The sequence below is a fragment of the Schistocerca americana genome, chromosome 7 (assembly GCF_021461395.2).
Source record: "Schistocerca americana isolate TAMUIC-IGC-003095 chromosome 7, iqSchAmer2.1, whole genome shotgun sequence".
Classification (NCBI taxonomy): Eukaryota; Metazoa; Arthropoda; class Insecta; order Orthoptera; family Acrididae; genus Schistocerca; species Schistocerca americana.
This window is the reverse complement of record NC_060125.1, coordinates 165,301,274-165,322,269: the sequence shown is the minus strand read 5'-3', so window position 1 is coordinate 165,322,269 and position 20,996 is coordinate 165,301,274. Positions and strand designations below refer to the sequence as shown.

The 20,996-nt window shown below is 42.9% G+C and overlaps 1 protein-coding gene across 1 annotated transcript in view; it reads right to left on the bottom strand.

Annotated features, from left to right (window-relative positions):
* The window catches only part of LOC124622820 (protein O-mannosyl-transferase TMTC2-like), a 902,746-nt gene extending 902,147 nt beyond the window's left edge, over positions 1-599 (bottom strand). Inside the window, exon 1 of the mRNA XM_047148612.1 lies at positions 581-599. Within this exon, the coding sequence (XP_047004568.1) occupies positions 581-599 (19 nt within the window). The remainder of the gene's footprint in view (positions 1-580) is intronic.
* Between the last annotated feature and the right edge of the window lie 20,397 nt (positions 600-20,996).

The window sequence follows — 20,996 nt, the reverse complement described above, 5'->3', positions numbered from 1 at the left end:
AGATCATGTAAATAAAGAACCCTACTAATACGCGTGTGCATTTGTGTTGTAGAAAGAGGATACTGACCACCCATAAGCGCATCCTCTCCCTTGCTCCCATGATACAACTGGAGGTTCGAGTCCTCCCTTGGGCATGGGTGTGTGTTGTTCTTAGCTTATTTTAAGTAGTATATAAGTCTAGGGACCGATACAAATGGTTCAAGTGGCTCTAAGCATTATGGGACTTAACATCTGAGGTCATCAGTCCCATAGACTCAGAGCTACTTAACCCTAACTAACCTAGGGACATCACACACATCCATGCCCGAGGCAGGGTTCGAACCTGCGACCGTAGCAGCAGCGCGGTTTCGGACTGAAGCGCCTAGAACCGGTCGGCCACAACGACCGGCAAGGGGCCGATGACCTCAGCAGTTTGGTCCCTTAGGAATTCACACATATTTGAACATTCCATGGTACAAGACTCTACAACTTACAAACGTTTCTCAATCGCGATCATCCACCGTATTAGAGAAGAGTAATATTTCCTAAACGCAGAGTCTTATCCAGTAATCAGATTGTCCGATAGAATTTCGTTACTCACGGTACACAACAGCAGGCATCACTAGCCTTGCGAGGTGAACACAGAGTAAAGTGATGTAAAAATCTGAAAGATTCATAATTAGTATTGTATCGATAATAACTGTGCCTCGTTGGATGTGACACTCCAGCGTGTTTCCTAGAGCAAATTTTCTACTTATGCGAGCTTCTTCCTATACTTACTGGTACCGTCTATTCTTTTCGGAGCCTGGAGGAAGTGCGGAAGACAGCTAGCCTCCCCGGTGCGGGGTCAGCGTTGCTATCGATTTGCGGCATCGTTCTGCGAACTGATTGGAGGCGTCCTGTCTGAAGTCGAGTGGGCGCTCTCAACCAGGGGCTGCCTCGGTTCTGAAATGAACTCCGCTGCAGGTTCCGCAACCTGGGATTCAGGGTGGAGCCCCACGCAGTCGTCATGGACGTGTCCGGCGCTCACCACACAGCGGACACAGACGCTCTTGTTGCAGACTCCGTGTGGGGGTTCGTCAGGTTCAAAAATGGTTCAAATGGCTCTGAGCACTATGGGACTTAACATCTATGGTCATCAGTCCCCTAGAACTTAGAACTACTTAAACCTAACTAACCTAAGGACATCACACAACACCCAGCCATCACGAGGCAGAGAAAATCCCTGACCCGCCGGGAATCGAACCCGGGAACCCGGGTGTGGGAAGCGAGAACGCTACCGCACGACCACGAGATGCGGGCGGTTCGTCAGGTCATGCTTCGACCTGGCATGCGTAGTGGTTACGTATTCTCTTTCTTTTCATTTTACTCTTTACCGTCTTATTAGTAAGGAAAGGGAATGAGTACGAATTAAGCAACTCAAATAACTTTTTGCCCAATATCGACGACGCGAGTCGAAGCTAGTTCTGTGAAAGTTTAGAGGACACTGCGTACAGGAAATAGTTACAATATTCTCTGACAGATCGCAGCTACTAATGCAGAGACGATAAATGCTACAGGCGGATTCTCTGAAAGTATCATATGAAGTATTGATGCACTGTAACAACGTATATCTGACAATATGTTGTACGTCGAACACTATGAATGTTCATGTGCCTTGCATGAATATTTTTGTCTGAAAATCAATGAATTATGGAAACTGACTTTAAAATTAATAGAACAGAGTTGTCAGAGAAAGAGGCGTCGGGCATTGGTGAGCTACTTAAGCATACTATCGTCTGAAGAGATAGACTTTGTAGGTTAAGTTAATGTGCTATTTTGTAGGTAAGAATAGAACCACAGATTGATATAATTGTGGAAAAATATAAACATTATCATTGAAATGGTGAGAATTTGGGGAAATGTGGTGGGCTAGGGAAGGCTGTTATTGCTGAAACAACCAGCTTTCGATCTTTTTTTTAACGTCAGTTAACCAGACTGTTAAAACCACTTAAAATAACAGGTTCTTAAATTACCAATTTTCAGTTTTTTACTCCTATTAATTTCTGTAATAAACATAGAAATCGGAAAAAAATTGAAAAAAATTGATTCTCTCACTTTCAAGATAAATAGAATCAAAATATTAAATTAAATAGGCAAATAAAAGAAAATTTAGTCCGTCCATCTTCGCTGCTTTCCTCGGAAAGTGATAAGCGGTCTACTACTACAAAAAAATCGCCAGAATTTTCCTATCGATTTTAATTGCGGATCATATCACTACTTGGACAATAGAAATAGTCAGTGCTAAAGGGTGAAAATTAGGGTTGAAGAACACTATTTTTTGCGTTAATTTGTCAGTTTCCAAGGGCTGCAAGGAGATAAAGACATGTTACGTTGACACAGGAAGCAGATCAGCGGCTTTCTGTTTTTATTTTAAACTGTGAACGAACTGTTAAGTTTCGCGTTTTCTCTTTATATTATGCCACTCGGTGATTGTGACTCGTTCCGTTTTTAATCTTATAAGGCAAAGAGAGTATTGTACTTCACTGATACTGCACTTCGTAACGTAACTTCCAGACTAGGGATGGCGCCATTCTGTAATACAAGTGATGACCGACGACGACAGGGAGGAACTTCGATGCAGACGAGATGGGGCGAATCTTGCACACTGCATGTACACGCGTACCGTCTAACAGGACACTCCACATAGTAGCAGGCACATTATTGTCTCAGCAGTGCTCTACCATTTCTTATACCACCTGTTTGTTGCTCTTTTCTGTCGGCATGATGCCTTTTCCCATAGTACTGACCGCTTTTCCCTTTTTCTGTAATAGCAAAATATTTCAAAGCAATACGCATTTTACGAATAAAAATTACTCGTTCTTTAAAAAAAAAGTTTACTTAAGGCGTAAAATGTTTACACTGTTGCTGTGGATAATTGATACTTCAGTTTTTCCCCGGTTACTAGTACAAAAAAAAAAAAAAAAAAAAAAAACACCTGTTACAACCGACACCAAATTAATATCGAAAAATACCGGTTATTCAGAACTAAAAAACCTGTCGGTTTTTCCCATCCGTAGGGCGGTCATTGTGTGATGATCTCCATGATGCCCTCCGCCAGCCCTTTCTCATCCGCATCTATGCTCACTTGGCACAGAAATATCCGAACTACAAATAAACCTGTTATCTTTGAGACTGCCATCGAAGAGACACGGCTGAATGGCCATCAAACGCATGAGAGCCATGAAATAAACTTAGATAGGTGATGAGCCTTCTACATTTAACAGTCAGTCATTGTTAGCCTTGCAAGAATGAGAACGTTTAGTTTTAATCCAGCGGAAAGAAAATATTTCTGGCTAAAATTCATAAGCACTAAGTGCAGTAGTAAATGATACAAAATCCATGCAGGTAGCCATGAATAGCTCTCTTGCGCCAACCTTTTCATCTCAGAGTAGGAATTCCACAAAATATCCTCATTTATTTCTTGGATGTATTCCTATCTCTGCCTTTCTTGCAGTTTTTATCCTTTACAGTCCCCTCTGCTTCCATACCCCTATCACGCTGTCCTCTCTTCTTATCATTGTTATTCATACTTTCCTTTATTAGCCGATTATGCGGGCAACCTGCTCATTTCTTATCTTATCAGCCTACCTAATTCTCAACATCTTTGTATAGCACCACAACTGAAACGCTTTGATTCGGTTCTTTACCGTCTCCCCTACAATCCACGATTTACTACCACACAGCATTGAACTCCAAACGTACAATCAGAATTGCTGAATTAGTTGGCGTTGGCTTGTTTCGGGGAAGAGACCAAACTGCGAGGTCGTCGGTCTCATCGGATTGGGGAAGGATAGGGAAGGAAGTCGGCCATGCCCTTTCAAAGGAATCATCCCGGCATTTGCCTGGAGCGATTTAGGGAAATCACGGAAAACCTAAATCAGGATGGCCAGATACGGGATTGAACCGTCGTCCTCCAGAATGCGAGTACAGTGTGCTAACCACTGCTCCTCCACCTCGCTCGGTCGTACAGTCAGAAATTTCTTTCTGAGCTTAATGCCGATGTTTGATACTAGCTGACTACTCTTGGCCAGGAATGCCCCATAGTCTACTTTTCAAGCCCTCCTTGCTTCATCCATCGTGTTTTATTTTGCTTCCAAGACAAAAGAATTCCTTAACATCGCCTACTTCGTGCCCCCAGTTGTGATGCTACATCTCATTACTTTCATGTTTCTTCGAGTTACTCTCAATTCAAATTCTATACCGCGGTGTCGTCGAGTATCCATAGCAGCGCAAAAACTATCGACCACAGCAGAGATACTGCACAGCAAAGAACTAGGCGCCAATGAGATGGCCGGCCGCTTCAGTCCGGAACCGCGCTTCTGGTACGGTCGCAGGTTTGAATCCTGTCTCAGGCATGGATGTGTGTGATGTCCTTAGGTTAGTTAGGTTTAAGTAGTTCTAAGCCTAGGGTACTGATGACCTCAGATGTTAAGTCCCATAGTGCTTAGAGCCATTTGAACCATTTTTTGAGCCAATGAGATGCTAGGAGGAAGCCATGCTTACCGTAGTTCCGAGGCGCCACAGCTGTGTCTCTACCCTGAAATAGCGTCGCAAGAGATCAGGAATCCTGCCCTCTTCCAGGAAGTTCCCGTCGTAGTAACGTTGTTGTGCTGAATACTCGCCGTCGTACAGTCCGTGTCAACCGTCGTGGAGTGAAGAGACCTCCGTCTTCTCTTAGCTGTGTCTGCGCGCCAACGCTGCCAGAACTGTGTCAACAAGCATCTACGAACTTACGTTTTAGTGAAGCCACAGCACGGCCATTCTGATCTTGTATCAATTCGCCACTCAGGAATCGTGGTCCATTTAGTTTGTTGTGAACCGCAAGTCCACGCTTGCAGCTCCCTAGCTACAGCCGATCCTGGCGAACAAAGATAAGTTCTTAAGGTTTATAATTTATATAAAAAAAAACAGCTACCAGCCACATGTATGGTTTAAATAGATTTATTATCTTCAGACCATGACCGGTTTCGGATTTTTCTTTACAAATCCATCTTCAGATGGCAGTTACAAGCATTCTTAGTTGGACCTAGTTTTGTTTTTGTTATTCGTTTGCTGCACTAGGAAAGAAAAGAAATATTTTTGTTGTCATATCGGTAATGGCACTAGGAAAGAAAAGAAATATTTTTGTTGTCATATCGGTAATGGTATTTTTACGAAAGATTACTTCTTTTACAAAATCTAATTGCTCATGAGATGGTTTTTATAAACATTAGTAAACTTGAGGTTAGTGTACTTACGAGCTGTGTAGTTCTGCCTGACGAAATATTCGTGCGTTATGTTTTCGAACGCAAGCTTAATACACTTTTCAATATGCACTATGTGAGTGCTATTCCAGTCAATGGACGTCACTTTCAACCTCATCATCTTAATTACAAACGCAGCACACACGAATAACGTTTACAAAACGTGGCCCAGCTTCATATTACAAACGAGAACAATATTTGCATTACAGATGCTGTATAGTCGATATGGGTACAGTAAAATGTCTCTTTGCTATTGTATGAAATTAATCTAAAACGGAATAAATAAAATTACATACAAATAAGATTACCAACATTATATGTAGTACAGAATTACTGTGTGTTACTAATTAGTTGTTACAATAGTAGGAGATAAATTCTAATATATGACATAATAAGCAATACACATGTTTTCATTATGCAATTTTTCAATGACATATAAGCAGTTTTTGGGGCCTGTATACTGAATGTTTTTGATGGAATATTAGGCTTAAGTTATTTTTAAAAAGTGAAAGCTTCTTCAAAGTTATTTAGGAAGGGGGTGTTAACTGACTCTGTCTGTTCATTCAAAATGAGATCAGGGAACCTTTTTTTATGTGTATGAATCTCAATCTCCTCTAGGAGATTCAATGTGAAACCTTTGTCTTTGAGGTGTAATATCTGCAGGTTGTTTTCTATATTCTCAACTGTGTCACTGTTTTCTGCAAGATGGGTGGCAAAAGCAGATTTGCTTAGGTTTTCAGCCGTAGGGCATCAAGGTGTTCCTTGAATCTTGTTTCAAAAGCTCTACCTGTTTGGCCAATGTAGAATTTAGGACAGTTGTTACACTTGAGTTTATAAATTCCAGATCTTTTATGGGGTATGCTATTGTGTGAGAGTGAGTGTATGACTCTTTGCTGGAGTTTGTTATTGGTAGAGAAACTGATTTTGACATTCTTCTTCTTGAATAAATTGGAAATTTTGTATGAAAGTGGGCCTATATATGGTAGGGCTACATATTTAACTGATTTTTTGTCTTTCATAGTTATTGTGGCTGTTGCTTGTTGCAAAGACTTATTGCTAGCAATTTTTTCTTTTGTTTTTTGAGTGAGTGTATCTATGATTGAAGCATCATAGCCATTATTTTGGGCAATTGATTTGATTATGCTGATTTCTTTGTGCTGTTCAGTGGGGGTGAGGGGGACTTTATGCATACGATGTAGCATTGACCGGAAATTAGCCGTCTTATGTTGGTTCGGGTGGCAGGATGTGTTACTGATGGTGACATCTGTGGTTGTTGGTTTTCGAAAGATACCAAAATGGTGTTTGTTATTTATGTTTGATATTTTGAGATCCAGAAAATTGATGCTATTATTTATTTCATGCTCCACTGTGAATTTGATGTTGTTGTGTAATTTGCTCAGATCTTCAGCTAAGGCATCAATTTCGCTGCTGTTACCATCAAAAAGTAATAGAGTGTCATCTACGTATATCTTGTAGTAAATTATTTTACTGTTCATTTGGTTATTGGATGAGAAGAACTTTTGCTCAAGATGATTAATGTAAATATCAGCTGATAATCCAGCAAGACTGCTACCCATTGCAAGGCCATCATTTTGTTTACAGACTTTATTATTGAAGGTGAAATAATTATTAGACAAAACGAGTGTGAGAATCTCAATTAACTCATATATTTCTGGTACATTGATCTTTTTGTGTTTTAAAAGGTTACTTTTTATTATGTTAATTGTTTCATCTACTGGGATGTTAGTGTATAGGTTTACAATATCTAGTGAGACAAATCTAGCTGTTGGTGGTATGTGGATGTCTTTGATATGTTCTATAAGGTCCACTGTGTTTTTAACTGTATAACTATGTTCGAACAGTTCTGTTGTAATTAATAAAGTATTACTTATTCGGAGTGTTCTACCTAACAGTATTATTACTAGCTGCCTCAGTGTCCAAGAAGTCGGGCACAACATGTACTCATTAGACTGCTGATTCCATTCAACACGTTCTGTAATTCTTGTTCATCTTCACTTAGAATAGTAATGTCATCACTATGCGGCTGGTCCCGGCGAAGGTTCGAGTCCTCCCTCGGGCATGGATGTGAGTGTTTGTCCTTAGGATAATTTAGGTTAAGTAGTGTGTAAGCTTAGGGACTGATGACCTTAGCAGTTAAGTCCCGTAAGATTTCACACACATTTCAACATTTTAGTAATGTCATCAGAGAATCTTATCACTGATAACAATTTACCCTGAATTTTAATCCCACTCTTGAAACTTGTCTTTCGCCACCGCTTCTTTGATGCTGGTTGACTTGTTGATTTTGGGAGAGGGGACCAAACAGCGAGGTCATCGGTCCACTCGGATTAGGAAAGGGTGGGGAAGGATGACGGTCATGTCCTTTCAAAGGAACTATCCAGGCATATGCCTGAAGCGATTTAGAGAAATCACGGAAAACCTCAATCAGGATGGCCGGACGCGCGTTTGAACCGTTGTCCTCCAGAATGCAAGTGCAGTGTGCTAATCACTGCGCCACCTTGCTCGGTACTTCTTTGATACGCAGATAGAATAGGAGTGATGAAAGACTACATAACTGCCATCCACATTTTTAATAACATTTCCTTCTTACGAAAAGCCAATGAAAGGATCCAAACGTTCTACCCAGTCTCTCGTGAGCCAGTCTGGCGTTTAAACTGAAGACAGCAGACAAAATGCGATAAATTAAATTCCACATTTAGCAATTTATTCGCACGTAATGATACTAGCCTGCTAATATTGCCCGCCGCACAAGCTCAGAAATAACACACTTCCATATCAGCACCACGCTAATGAGAAACGATAGAGACAACTTAAAGCGACCAAATCAGACTCGACGGAATGCCACGTTGATTTTACATTGGACATGCTGCTGAATTTTCCCCCCGTCCGTCTCGTGTTTATCGATAATCATTCGCGCAACAGCAGTGCTGCGTTACTGAAAAAGAACAGGTGGACGGAATTACAAGCCAATATTCCAATCGTTGTGTGTTCGACGATCCTACAGCGTATTCTAAGTTTGCAACATCGTGACATTCAAAAAGGTAAAGTAGAATCACACTAATTTCAATACGATATTTTGCAGGTTAATAATCTCAGACTTCCTAGATTTTCAAAACCATTTCAATAACTAAAGACAGAAAGGAAGTCACTCAGCAGGTACAGTTGTGTCAACAGTTTGGTGATCTGTTGGACATCATTTAACACGTGGTGTGTCACGAATGTGTGCAATTTTTCCACGATGCAGCCCACAACGTTGCCTTAGGGTCGGAAGGCTTCAATGACTAAGGCACCTGAAAAAGAGCTCAAACATCGGAATTGTTCGGAGACCGAAACCAGCGTCGCCTACTCGTCACCTCCCCAGTGGGACCGTCAGAATGTTTGAGCTTAACTCTGTGTGAGTGTCGTAGAACTACCTCAGCACATGATGTCTCCATCGTCATTTTAATGTAGACTATGTTGCCGCTGATAGAGAAGTAAATACCTATCAATTCATTTTATTTTTCTATTCTATTTGTGGTAAGTTCCTATGGGAGCGATCTGAGGTCATCGGTCTCTAGCCTCACACACTACTTAATATAACTTACGCTAAGGACAACACACACACACACATGCCTGATGGAGGACTGGAGGACTCGAACCTCAAACGGGGGGGAGGGTGGGGGGAGGGGGGGGCGAACCGTGGCAAGGTGCCTCAGACCGCAGAACTACCTGTCACATCTTGTGGGTCCACGTGTAGTTCGTCGCGTATAAATCGTTCGATTTGATAAGTGCATGGTCGTGCATGCTCGCTCTGGAATGTACATTTAAGTATCGCCCAGTGGTAATAGTGTGCCATGGGATGCAATATTGATGGAGGTTACACAACACAAATACGGCGGCGCAGAAGTAAACAGTTCCGTTAGTGGAGCGCCGCCGGGCCCTCGGAGCTGGTCCGTACGCGAGCACGGCCAAAAGCCAACTGTTTCCAGTACATAAATATACACTCCTGGAAATTGAAATAAGAACACCGTGAATTCATTGTCCCAGGAAGGGTAAACTTTATTGACACATTCCTGGGGTCAGATACATCACATGATCACACTGACAGAACCACAGGCACACAGACACAGGCAACAGAGCATGCACAATGTCGGCACTAGTACAGTGTATATCCACCTTTCGCAGCAATGCAGGCTGCTGTTCTCCCATGGAGACGATCGTAGAGATGCTGGATGTAGTCCTGTGGAACGGCTTGCCATGCCATTTCCACCTGGCGCCTCAGTTGGACCAGCGTTCGCGCTGGACGTGCAGACCGCGTGAGACGACGCTTCATCCAGTCCCAAACATGCTCAATGGGGGACAGATCCGGAGATCTTGCTGGCCAGGGTAGTTGACTTACACCTTCTAGAGCACGTTGGGTGGCACGGGATACATGCGGACGTGCATTGTCCTGTTGGAACAGCAAGTTCCCTTGCCGGTCTAGGAATGGTAGAACGATGGGTTCGATGACGGTTTGGATGTACCGTGCACTATTCAGTGTCCCCTCGACGATCACCAGTGGTGTACGGCCAGTGTAGGAGATCGCTCCCCACACCATGATGCTGGGTGTTGGCCCTGTGTGCCTCGGTCGTATGCAGTCCTGATTGTGGCGCTCACCTGCACGGCGCCAAACACGCATACGACCATCATTGGCACCAAGGCAGAAGCGACTCTCATCGCTGAAGACGACACGTCTCCATTCGTCCCTCCATTCACGCCTGTCGCGACACCACTGGAGGCGGGCTGCGCGATGTTGGGGCGTGAGCGGAAGACGGCCTAACGGTGTGCGGGACCGTAGCCCAGCTTCATGGAGACGGTTGCGAATGGTCCTCGCCGATACCCCAGGAGCAACAGTGTCCCTAATTTGCTGGGAAGTGACGGCGGCGGTGCACAAATGCTGCGCAGCTAGCGCCATTCGACGGCCAACACCGCGGTTCCTGGTGTGTCCGCTGTGCCGTGCGTGTGATCATTGCTTGTACACAGCCCTCTCGCAGTGTCCGGAGCAAGTATGGTAGGTCTGACACACCGGTGTCAATGTGTTCTTTTTTCCATTTCCAGGAGTGTATATAAAATAGAGTGAGAGTTTCATTCTGCAGCGGGGTATGCACTGATATGAAACTTCCTGGCAGATTAAAACTACAGTATGTACCACATAGAGACTTGCACTCTGGACCTTTGCCTTTTTATAAGTTGCCTAACGGTTTCCTGCTGAGTAGTTGTTCTCTAACCAGCAATCCATACGAGAAAACCAGCTGCGTTTTTACCAGATGTTCGTTGCACCTTAGGTCAATAATTGGCCACCAATGCTGTACAATCTCAATAAAGTCATGAGACGTTCAATTGACTCTTTATTTAGAACATGCCGGCCGGGGTGGCCGAACGGTTCTAGGCGCTACAGTCTGGAACCACGCGACCGCTACGGTCGCAGGTTCGAATCCTCCCTCGGGCATGGATGTGTGTGATGTCCTTAGGTTAGTTAGGTTTAAGTATTTCTAAGTTCTAGGGGACTGATGTCCCATAGTGCTCAGAGCCATTTGAACCATTTGAACCATTAGAATATGTTACGCGTTTCGAGTTACACCCATCTTCAGACATCTGTTACAAAAAAGTACAAAACATAAGTGAACAGCACACTCAACACGTCTTAACGTTACAGAAAATGAGATCTGGTCATATGAGTTACATACCACAAACTTCAACTCCTTCCTAACTAACCAGGCGCACAGCCTTGACAAATCAAAGAAAGTGTCGAAAAACGTATGACTGCGGCACAACCAGTCTTGAAGCTGAAAAAGTCAACTAGCAGGGAAGAGCCCTCGGTAGGGGGCGCTGCATAGTCATGTTATCCATACGTTCACATGTAATTTTATAATAAATATACTCCGCGTATAACATCTAACAGGGTATAATTACGACTAGCAATCGGAGTAGTACTTTCGTACACGCTAACGCTAAAAGATGTTTTAAATTTTTTTTTTGAACTCCAAAATTTTTTACATTGCCATACCATGCCTATAGCCAGTAGTGGCTCTAAGCACAACTCAAACCATATGTCAACGTAAAATAAATAATAGGGAGGGGGGGGGGGAGTTCCTTCATGAATAAACCTTTAAACTTCTCAAATCTCTAAAAGAATACCACCAAATTAAATCTAACCAACATTATCCGTCGTAAGCGAAAACCCTGTGATCATCTCGCGTGCACAAACGTCTTATGCGCCATCTGTTAAAGCCAACGGCAACCACATCGGCGGCAGCCATCCGCCTATCGAATTACAGCCAAGTGATCCTCATGGGCCATGACTGCCCAAATAGAAGCCTTCAAACAGCAACATACACTCCTCTACCACATGCAAAAAGTTTGATGGTGAGAGGAAGAGCATTTTCATAAAACCCCATAATACACGTGGGTTATACATCATACATTCCTTATATAAACATTAAAAATCTAGACCTCTCCGGTATTCGGATAGCATAGGTTGGACTAGGGCAATTGTCGTGCCACTAGTTTATATAACTAATGTATGACGTATAACCCACGTGTGTTTTGGGATTTTATAGAAATGCTCTTCCTCTCACCATTAAATTTTTTCCATGTGGTAGAGGGGTGTAAGTTGTTGTTTGAAGGCTTCTATTTGGGCAATCATGGCCCATGAGTATCACTTGGCTGTAATTCGATAGGCGGATGGCTGCCGCCGATGTGGTTGCCGTTGGCTTTAACAGATGGCGCATAAGACGTTTGTGTACGCGAGATGATCACAGAGTTTTAGTTTATGACGGAGCCGGCCATTGTGGCCGAGCGGCTCTAGGCACTGCAGTCTGGAACCGCGCGACTGCTGCAGTCGTAGGTTCGAATCCTGCTTCGGGCATGGATGTGTGTGATGTCCTTAGATTAGTTAGGTTTAAGTAGTTCTAAGTTCTAGGGGACTGATGACCTCAGATGTTAAGTCCCATAGTGCTCAGAGCCATTCGAACCATTTATGACGGATAATGTTGGTTATATTTAATTTGGTGGTATGCTTTTAGAGATTTGAGAAGCTGAAAGGATTATTCATGAAGGAAATTCCCCCTCCTATTATTTATTTTATATTGACATATGGCTTGAGTTGTGCTTAGTGCCACTACTGGCTATAAGCATAGTATGGCAATGTAAAAAATGTTAGAGTTTATAAAAAAAAGAAATTTTAAAAATCTTTTAGTGTTTAATTGTACGGAAGCACTATTCCGATTGCTAGTCGTAATTACACCCTGTTAGATGTTATATGCTGAGTATATTTATTATCAAATTACATGTGAACGCATGGAGCAAATGACTACGCAGCGCCCCCTACCGAGGGCGCTTCGCTGCTAGTTGACCTGTTTAGCGTCGATATACACACTCCTTCAAGACTGGTTGTGCCGCAGTCATACGTTTTTCGACACTTTGTTTGATTTGTCAAGGCTGTGCGCCTGGTTAGTTAGGAAGGAGTTGACGTTTGTGGTATGTAACTCATATGACCAGATCTCATTTTCTGTAACGTTGTGACCTGTTGTGTGTGCTGTTCACTTATGTTTTGTACTTTTTGTAACTGAAGATGGGTGTAATCCCGAAACGCGTAAAATGTTCTAATAAAAGAGTCAATTGAACATATCATGACTTTATTGCGATTGTACAGCATTGGTTGCCAATTACACTACTGGCCATTAAAGTTGCTACACCAAGAAAAAATGCAGATGATAAACGGGTATTCATTGGAGAAATATATTATACTAGAACTGACATGTGATTACATTTTCACGCAATTTGGGTGCATAAATCCTGAGAAATCAGTACCCAGAACAACCACCTCTGGCCGTAATAACGGCCTTGATACGCCTGGGCATTGACTCAAAAGGAGCTTGGATTGCGTGTACAGGTACAGCTGCCCATGCAACTTCAAGAAGATACCACAGTTCACCAAGAGCAGTGACTGGCGACTTGTGACGAGCCAGTTGCTCGGCCACCATTGACCAGACGTTTTCAATTGGTGAGAGATCTCGAGAGTGTGCTGTCCAGGGCAGCAGTCGAACATTTTCTGTATCCAGAAAGGCCAGTACAGGACCTGCAACATACGGTCGTGCCTTATCGTGCTGAAATGTAGGGTTTCACAGGGATCTAATGAAGGGTAGAGCCACGGTTGGTAACACGTCTGAAACGTAATGTTCACTCTTCAAAGTGTCGTCAGTACGAACAAGAGGTGACCGAGACATGTAACCAATGGCACCCCGTACCATCTCGCCGGGTGATACGCCAGTATGGTGATGACGAATACACCCTTCCAATGTGCGTTCACCGCGATGTCGCAACACACGGATGCGACCATCATGATGCTGTAAACAGAACCTGAATTCATCCGAAGAAATGACGTCTTGCCATTCGTGCACCCAGGTTCGTCGTTGAGTACACCATCGCAGGCGCTCCTGTCTGTGATGCAACGTCAAGGGTAATCGCAGCCACGGTCTCCGAGCTGATCGTCCATGCTGCTGCAAACGTCGTCGAACTGTTCGTACAGATGGTTGTTGCCTTGCAAACGTCCCCATCTGTTGACTCAGGGATCGAGACGTGGCTGCACGATCCGTTACAGCCATGCGGATAAGGTGCCTGTCATCTCGACTGCTAGTGATACGAGGCCGTTGAGATCCAGCACGGCGTTCCGTATTACCCTCCTGAACCCACCGATTTCATATTCTGCTAACAGTCATTGGATCTCGACCAACGCGAGCAGCAATGTGGCGGTACGATTGACCGCAGTCGCGATAGACTACAATCCGACCTTTACCAAGTCGGAAACGTGATGGTACGCATTTCTCCTCCTTACACGAGGCATCACAACAACGCTGCACCAGGCAACGCCGGTCAACTGCTGTTTGTGTATGAGAACGCGGTTGGAAATTTTCCTCATGTGAGCACGTTGTAGGTGTCCCCACCTGCGCAAACATCGTGTGAATGCTCTGAAAAGCTAATCATTTGCAAATCACAGCATCTTCTTCCTGTCGGTTAAATTTCGCGTCTGTAGCACGTCATCTTCGTGGTGCAGCAATTTTGATGGTCAGTAGTGTATATGATTCTTTAGCTTGAGTAATGTTTGGTTGCGAATGTTTGCTTGGTCATTTATTATTCGTTTTTTTTCTCTGTTAGTGTCTTTCGAATTTATAAGTTTTCTTGTAATGTTTCAGCAAGTTGCATGGTAAGCAAGTCTGCAGTCGTCAGTTTTGGCAGTTTCGTCTTAAAAAGTTCGTTAACAGATGTCCAGTGTTAAAATAGTACAGATCACGGTAGTTTCAGTGTGTCACAAAAACGTTGCAAATTGGTCAAGGTTATGAGTTACAACAGACACATATTCATGGAATAACAGCTGCGTCGTGGAATTATTATGAATCCTTCTCCAACACCCTCTGTACGTGCCGGGTGCGTTCTTAGAATTTTTCGCGCAGTACCAAAGAAAATTCTGGTCTTGCTGATATAATGGAGTGTAGGGAAGAGGAGAGAGCCCATTGTCGCGACTGACGACATGGGTTCCGTGCGCAATATCCGGCAAGGCGACCCCTTTTTGTTGCCGAGGAATACACCGAGAAAGAGTGCTACAAATTACCGCCTCTTCAGCAGATGTTTTTCTCCTGCTGCTCGGTCGGCTGTCCTTTTGAAACTAAAGAACGGGCCCTAACGAGTGCGTCTGTTAGAATCTCGCGACCCACACTGCAGGACTGTTATCTCCGAGTGGGCTGAAAATACGGGGTAATTTTCATGTTTGTCACACCGAGATTTATTAGTAGTTAGCTGTTTGCAGTTTTCATAATTCAGCGGATATCTCCGAAGCTCTGGTCACCACAGTGAATGCGTTGCCTCAGAAACCTCGCCGTCATATGATAAAGGCACCTCGTTGTTGAGGTAACTGTCTCCCTCTTTTTCTCGCCATTTTTGCCATTTTTTGGTAGCTGCTGCAGTCCATTCCGCTACGAACACTTTGTAATACGAATATTCTGGGCCTGAATTTTTTTGCAAGGTTTTTTCCCTTAAGATGTATTTTGAAAATATTATGTCGAGGTAGCTGTACAGTTAATTTAGTTTTTCATCTCTGTTTACTGTTAATCAGTCTCCATTTTATGGTTTCTGTATTAAAACGGTTGTTCGTTTTCTTTTAATATCCATTGTACATTTGTTGTTATCCTTTACTGTGCTCATCAAGTGGTTAAGACTATTTATTTGCATTAGTATTTTATTTCGTACCTTAATGTTTGCCATTAGTTGTCTGTTCGATGTAACTATCTATGGCTTTAGTCTCTTTAGTGATTATTTTTTGTTTGTGATGGTCCAAGGCATCAGGCAAAATGTTTGACTTTTAGTTCATGCCCTTTCCACAGCCTACTAAAACTACTATATGATCAGCAAATCGAATAAAACGTATTTGCTTACCATTAATGATAGTCCCTTTGCTGTAGCTTTTCATTGTTTACATTGCACTTTCTATTAAGAATTAAAAAACAGAGAGATATCATAGCGCTGTCGGACGCCTTTACTTGTTCTAGATTCGTTCTTAATGCCCTTTACACTTAAGAGCGAAAGAAACTGGTACACCTTTCTAACATCGTGTAGCCCACCAACACGACGTGGCATGGACTCGACTAATGTCTGAAGTAGTGCTGGAGGGAACTGACACCATAAATCCTGCAGAGCTGTCCATAAATCTATAAGAGTATGAGGGAATGGAGACCTCTTCTGAACAGCATGTTGCAAAAGCATCCCAGGCACCCTTCTGGGTGTTCCTGGAGCCACTCTGTAGCAATTCTGGACGTGTGGAGTGTCGCATTGTCCTGCTGGAATTGCCCAAGTCCGTAGGAATGCACAATGGACACGAATGGGTGCAGGTGATCAGACAGGATGCTTACGTACGTGTCACATGTCGGCGTCGTATCTAGACGTATCAAGAGTCCCATATCACTCCAACTGCACACGCCCCACACCATTACAGAGTCTCCACCAGCTTGAATAGTCCCCTGATGACATGCAGGGTCCATAAACTCATGAAGTTGTCTCCATACCCGTACACGTCCACTCGCACGATACAATTTGAAACGAGATTCGCCCAACCACGCATCATGTTTCCAATCATCAACAGTTCAATGTCGGTGTTGACGAGCCCAGACCAGGTCGTGCAGCCAAGGGTATACGAATGGACCTTCGGCTCCGAAAGCACAAATCGATGATGTTTCGTTGAATGGTACGCACGCTGACACTTGAAGACAGCGCAGCATTGAAATTTGGCATCAATTTGCGGAAGAGTTGCACTTCTGTCACGTTGAACGATTCTCTTTAGTCGGCGTTGATCCCGTTCTTGAAGGATCTTTTTCTGGCAACAGCGATGTCGGAGATTTGATGTTTTACGGGATTCGTGATATTCACGGTACGATCGTGAAATGGTCGTACGGGAAAATCCTCACTTCATTGCTACCCCTGAGATGCCGTGTCCCATCGCTCGTGTGCCGACTATAACACCATGTTCAAACTCTCTTAAATCTTGATAACCCACAATTGTAGCAACAGTAACCGATCGAACAACTGCGCCAGACACTTGTCTTGTATAGGCGTTGCCGACGGCAGCGCCATGTTATGCCTGTTTATATATCTCTGTATTTGAATACGCATGCATATACCAGTTTCTCCGGCACTTTAGTGTACTTAAACAATGCACAGCACTCGCAATTCGCTTGGGGAAAGTACGAGTATTGGCAAAGGATAGGGAAAACCCATTCCAATTAGACTGCTAAATCTGCTCTCCAGTGTCTCCCAGCAAATGACGCCATACTACTTTACTCTTGGCTTTACTGTAGAATTGTCAAAGCACCACTTAGTCAAGCCGGTGATCAACAGTAAGAACACGCACTGACATTTCCTTTGACAGGCGCAGCAGTTGTTTCACTTTTTATTAATTCCATTTGTAATATTCTTTCCTCATACCAAACACATAAAAATTTGTAGAAGTCTCTCTTCACCTTATCTCACGTTGTTGTTGTTGTTGTTGTTGTTGTGGTCTTCAGTTCAGAGACTGGTTTAATGCAGCTCTCCATGCTACCCTATCCTGCGCAAGCTTCTTCATCTCCCCATACCTCCTGCCACCTACATCCTTCTGAGTCTGCTTAGTTTATTCATCTCTTCGTCTCCCTCTACGATTTTTAGCCTCCGCGCAGCCCTCCAATACTAAATAGGTGATCCCTTGATGCCTCAGAATATGTCCTACCAACCGATCCCTTCTTCTAGTCAAGTTGTGCCACAAATTTCTCTTCTCCTCAATTCTATTAAATACCTCCTCATTAGTTATGTGATCTACCCATCTAATCTTCAGCATTCTTCTGTAGTACCACATTTCGAAAGCTTCTATTCTGTTCTTGTCTAAACCATTTATCGTCCACGTTTCACTTCCATACATGGCCACACTCCACACAAATACTTTAAGAAACGACTTCCTGACACTTAAAGCCATACTCTGTGTTAAAAAAATTTCTCTTCTTCAGAAACGCTTTCCTTGCCATTGCCAGTCGACATTTTATATCCTCACTACTTCGACCATCATCAGTTATTTTGCTCCCCAAATAGCAAAACACCTTTACTACTTTAAGTGTCTCATTTCCTAGTCTAATACCCTCAGCATCACCGGATTTCATTCGACTACATTCCATTATCCTCGTTTTGCTTTTGTTGATGTTCATCTTATATCCTCCTTTCAAGACACTTTCCACTCCGTTCAACTGCTCTTCCAGGTCCTTTGCTGCCTCTGACAGAATTACAATGTCATCCGCTAACCTCAAAGTTTTTTTTCTTCTCCATGAATTTTAATACCTATTCCGAATTTTTCTTTTATTTCCTTTACTGCTTGCTCATTATATAGATTGAATAACATAGGGGATAGGCTACAACCCTGTATCACTCCCTTCCCAACCACTGCTTCCCTTTCATGTCCCTCGACTCTTATAACTGCCATCTAGTTTTTGTACAAATTGTAAATAGCCTTTCACTCCCTGTATTTTACCCCTTCCACCTTCAGAATTTCAAAGAGAGTATACCAGTCAACACTGGCAAAAGCTTTCTCTAAGTCTACAAATGCTAGAAACGTAGGTTTGCCTTTCCTTAACCTATTTTCTAAGATAAGTCGTAGGGTCAGTATCGCATCGCGTGTTCCAACATTTCTACCGAAACCAAACTGATCTTCCCCGAGGTCGGCTTCTACCAGTTTTTCCATTCGTCTGTAAAGAATTCGTTTTTTTTTTTTTTTTTTTTTTTTTTTGCAGCTGTAGCTTATTAAACTGATAGTTCGGTAATTTCTATATTTGTCAACATTTGATTTCTTTGGGATTGGAATTATTATATTCTTCTTGAGGTCTGAGGGTGTTTCGCCTGTCTCACACATCTTTCTCACCAGATGGTAGAGTTTTGTCAGGGCTGGCTCTCCCAAGGCTATCAGTAGTTCTAACGGAATGTAGCCTACTCACAGGGCCTTGTTCCATTTCCATAATATTGTCCTCAAGAACATCTCCCTTGCATAGACCCTCTGTATACTCCTTATACCTTTCTGCTATCCCTTCTTAAGAACTGGGTTTCCATCTGAGCTCTTGATGTTCATGCAAGTGGTTCTCTTTTCCCCAAAGGTCTCTTTAATTTTCCTGTAGGCAGTATCTATCTTACCCCTAGTGATATACGCCTCTACAGCGTTACATTTGTTCTCTAGCCATCACTGCTTAGCCATTTTGCACTTCCTGTCGATCTCATTTTTGAGACGTTTGTATTCCTTTTTGCCTGCTTCATTTATTGCATTTTTATATTTTCTCCTTTCATCAATTAAATTCAATATGTCTTCTGTTACCCAAGGATTTCTATTAGCCCTCGTCTTTTTACCTACTTGATCCACTTTTTGCCTTCACTATTTCATCACCCAAAAGTACCCGTTCTTCTTCTACTGTATTTCTTTCCCCCATTCTTGTCAATCGTTCCCTAATGCTATCCCTGAAACACTCTACAACCTCTGGTTCTGTCAGTTTATCCAGGTCCCATCTCCTTAAATCCCCACCTTTTTGCAATTTCTTCAGTTTTAATCTAAAGTTCATAACCAATACATTGTGGTCAAAGTCCACATCCGCCCCTGGAAATGTCTTACAATTTAAAACCTGGTTCCTAAATCTCTGTCTTACCATTACATAATCTGTCTGAAACCTTTCAGTATCTCCAGGCATCTTCCATGTATACAACCTTCTTTTATGATTCTTGAACCAAGTGTTATCTATGATTAAGTTATGCTCTGTGCAAAATTCTACCATGCGGTTTCCTCTTTCATTCCTTACACCCATTCCATGTTCACCTCCTAAATTTCCTTCTCTTCCTTTTCCTACTATCGAATTCCAGTCACCCATGACTATTAAATTTTCGTCTACCTTGACTATCTGAATAATTTCTTTTATCTCATCATACATTTCATCACTGTCTTCATCATCTGCGGAGCTAGTCGACATACAAACCTGTACTACTGTGGTAGGCGTGGGCTTCGTATCTTTCTTGGCCACAATAATGCGTTCTCTATGCTGTTTGTAGTAGCTTACCCGCATTCCTATTTTTTTAATTCATTATTAAACCTACTCCTGCATTATCCCTGTTGATTTTGTATTTATAACCCTGTATTCACCTGACCAGAAGTCTTGTACCTCCTGCCAGCGAACTTCACTAATTCCCACTATATCTAACTTTAACCTATCCATCTCCTTTTTTAAATTTTTTTACCTGCCCGATTAAGGAATCTGTCATTCCATGCTCCGACCCGTAGAACGCCAGTTTTCTTTCTCCTGATAACGACGTCCTCTTGAGTAGTCCCCGCCCGGAGATCTGAATGGGGGACTATTTTACCTCCGGGATATTTTACCCAAGAGGACGCCATTATCATTTAACCATACAGTAAAGCTGCATGCCCACGGGAAAAATTACGGCTGTAGTTTCCCCTTGCTTTCAGCCGTTCGCAGTACCAGCACAGCAAGGCCGTTTTGGTTAATGTTACAAGGCCAGATCAGTCAATCATCCAGACTGTTGCCCTTGCAACTACTGAAAAGGCTGCTGCCCCTCTTCAGGAACCACACGTTTCTGGCCTCTCAACAGATACCCCTCCGTTGTGATTGCACCTACGGTACGGCCATCTGTATCGCTGAGGCACGCAAGCCTCCCCATCAACAGCAAGGTCCATCGTTTATGGTTCGGTGCGAATAGAATTACGAAAAGCTTTCCGCAGCTTTGCTGAGATTTGAACACAGGAAATTATTAAGTAATAGTACCACTGGATAAAAGAGTTCTTGCACTTTTTGAAGGTCTCAGATCCTATTTTCTGAGTCAGGAAAAATGACTGGGATAATAAAATTCTCTTTTGAAAACCCTTTAGCAAAAGTTGTTCTTCTTTTTCTCCACAACCAAGCCACAACTTTCCATCCACGCAGTTTTGCAGGTAGAAGACGAGCTTGCAACAGATGTTGAAGTAGCTGTGGTTCTTTCCCAGTTGAAAGAAAATATGACAGTGAAAAAACTCTGCAGTGATGTTGTCTTCTCCAGTCGATTCCCTGTCAGTGAAGTTGTTTTAAGCACTCTCAAATAATTCATCAGTGTATTCGCTTCGCCTATCTGCTGTTTTTGCAGAATCAAACAGAATGC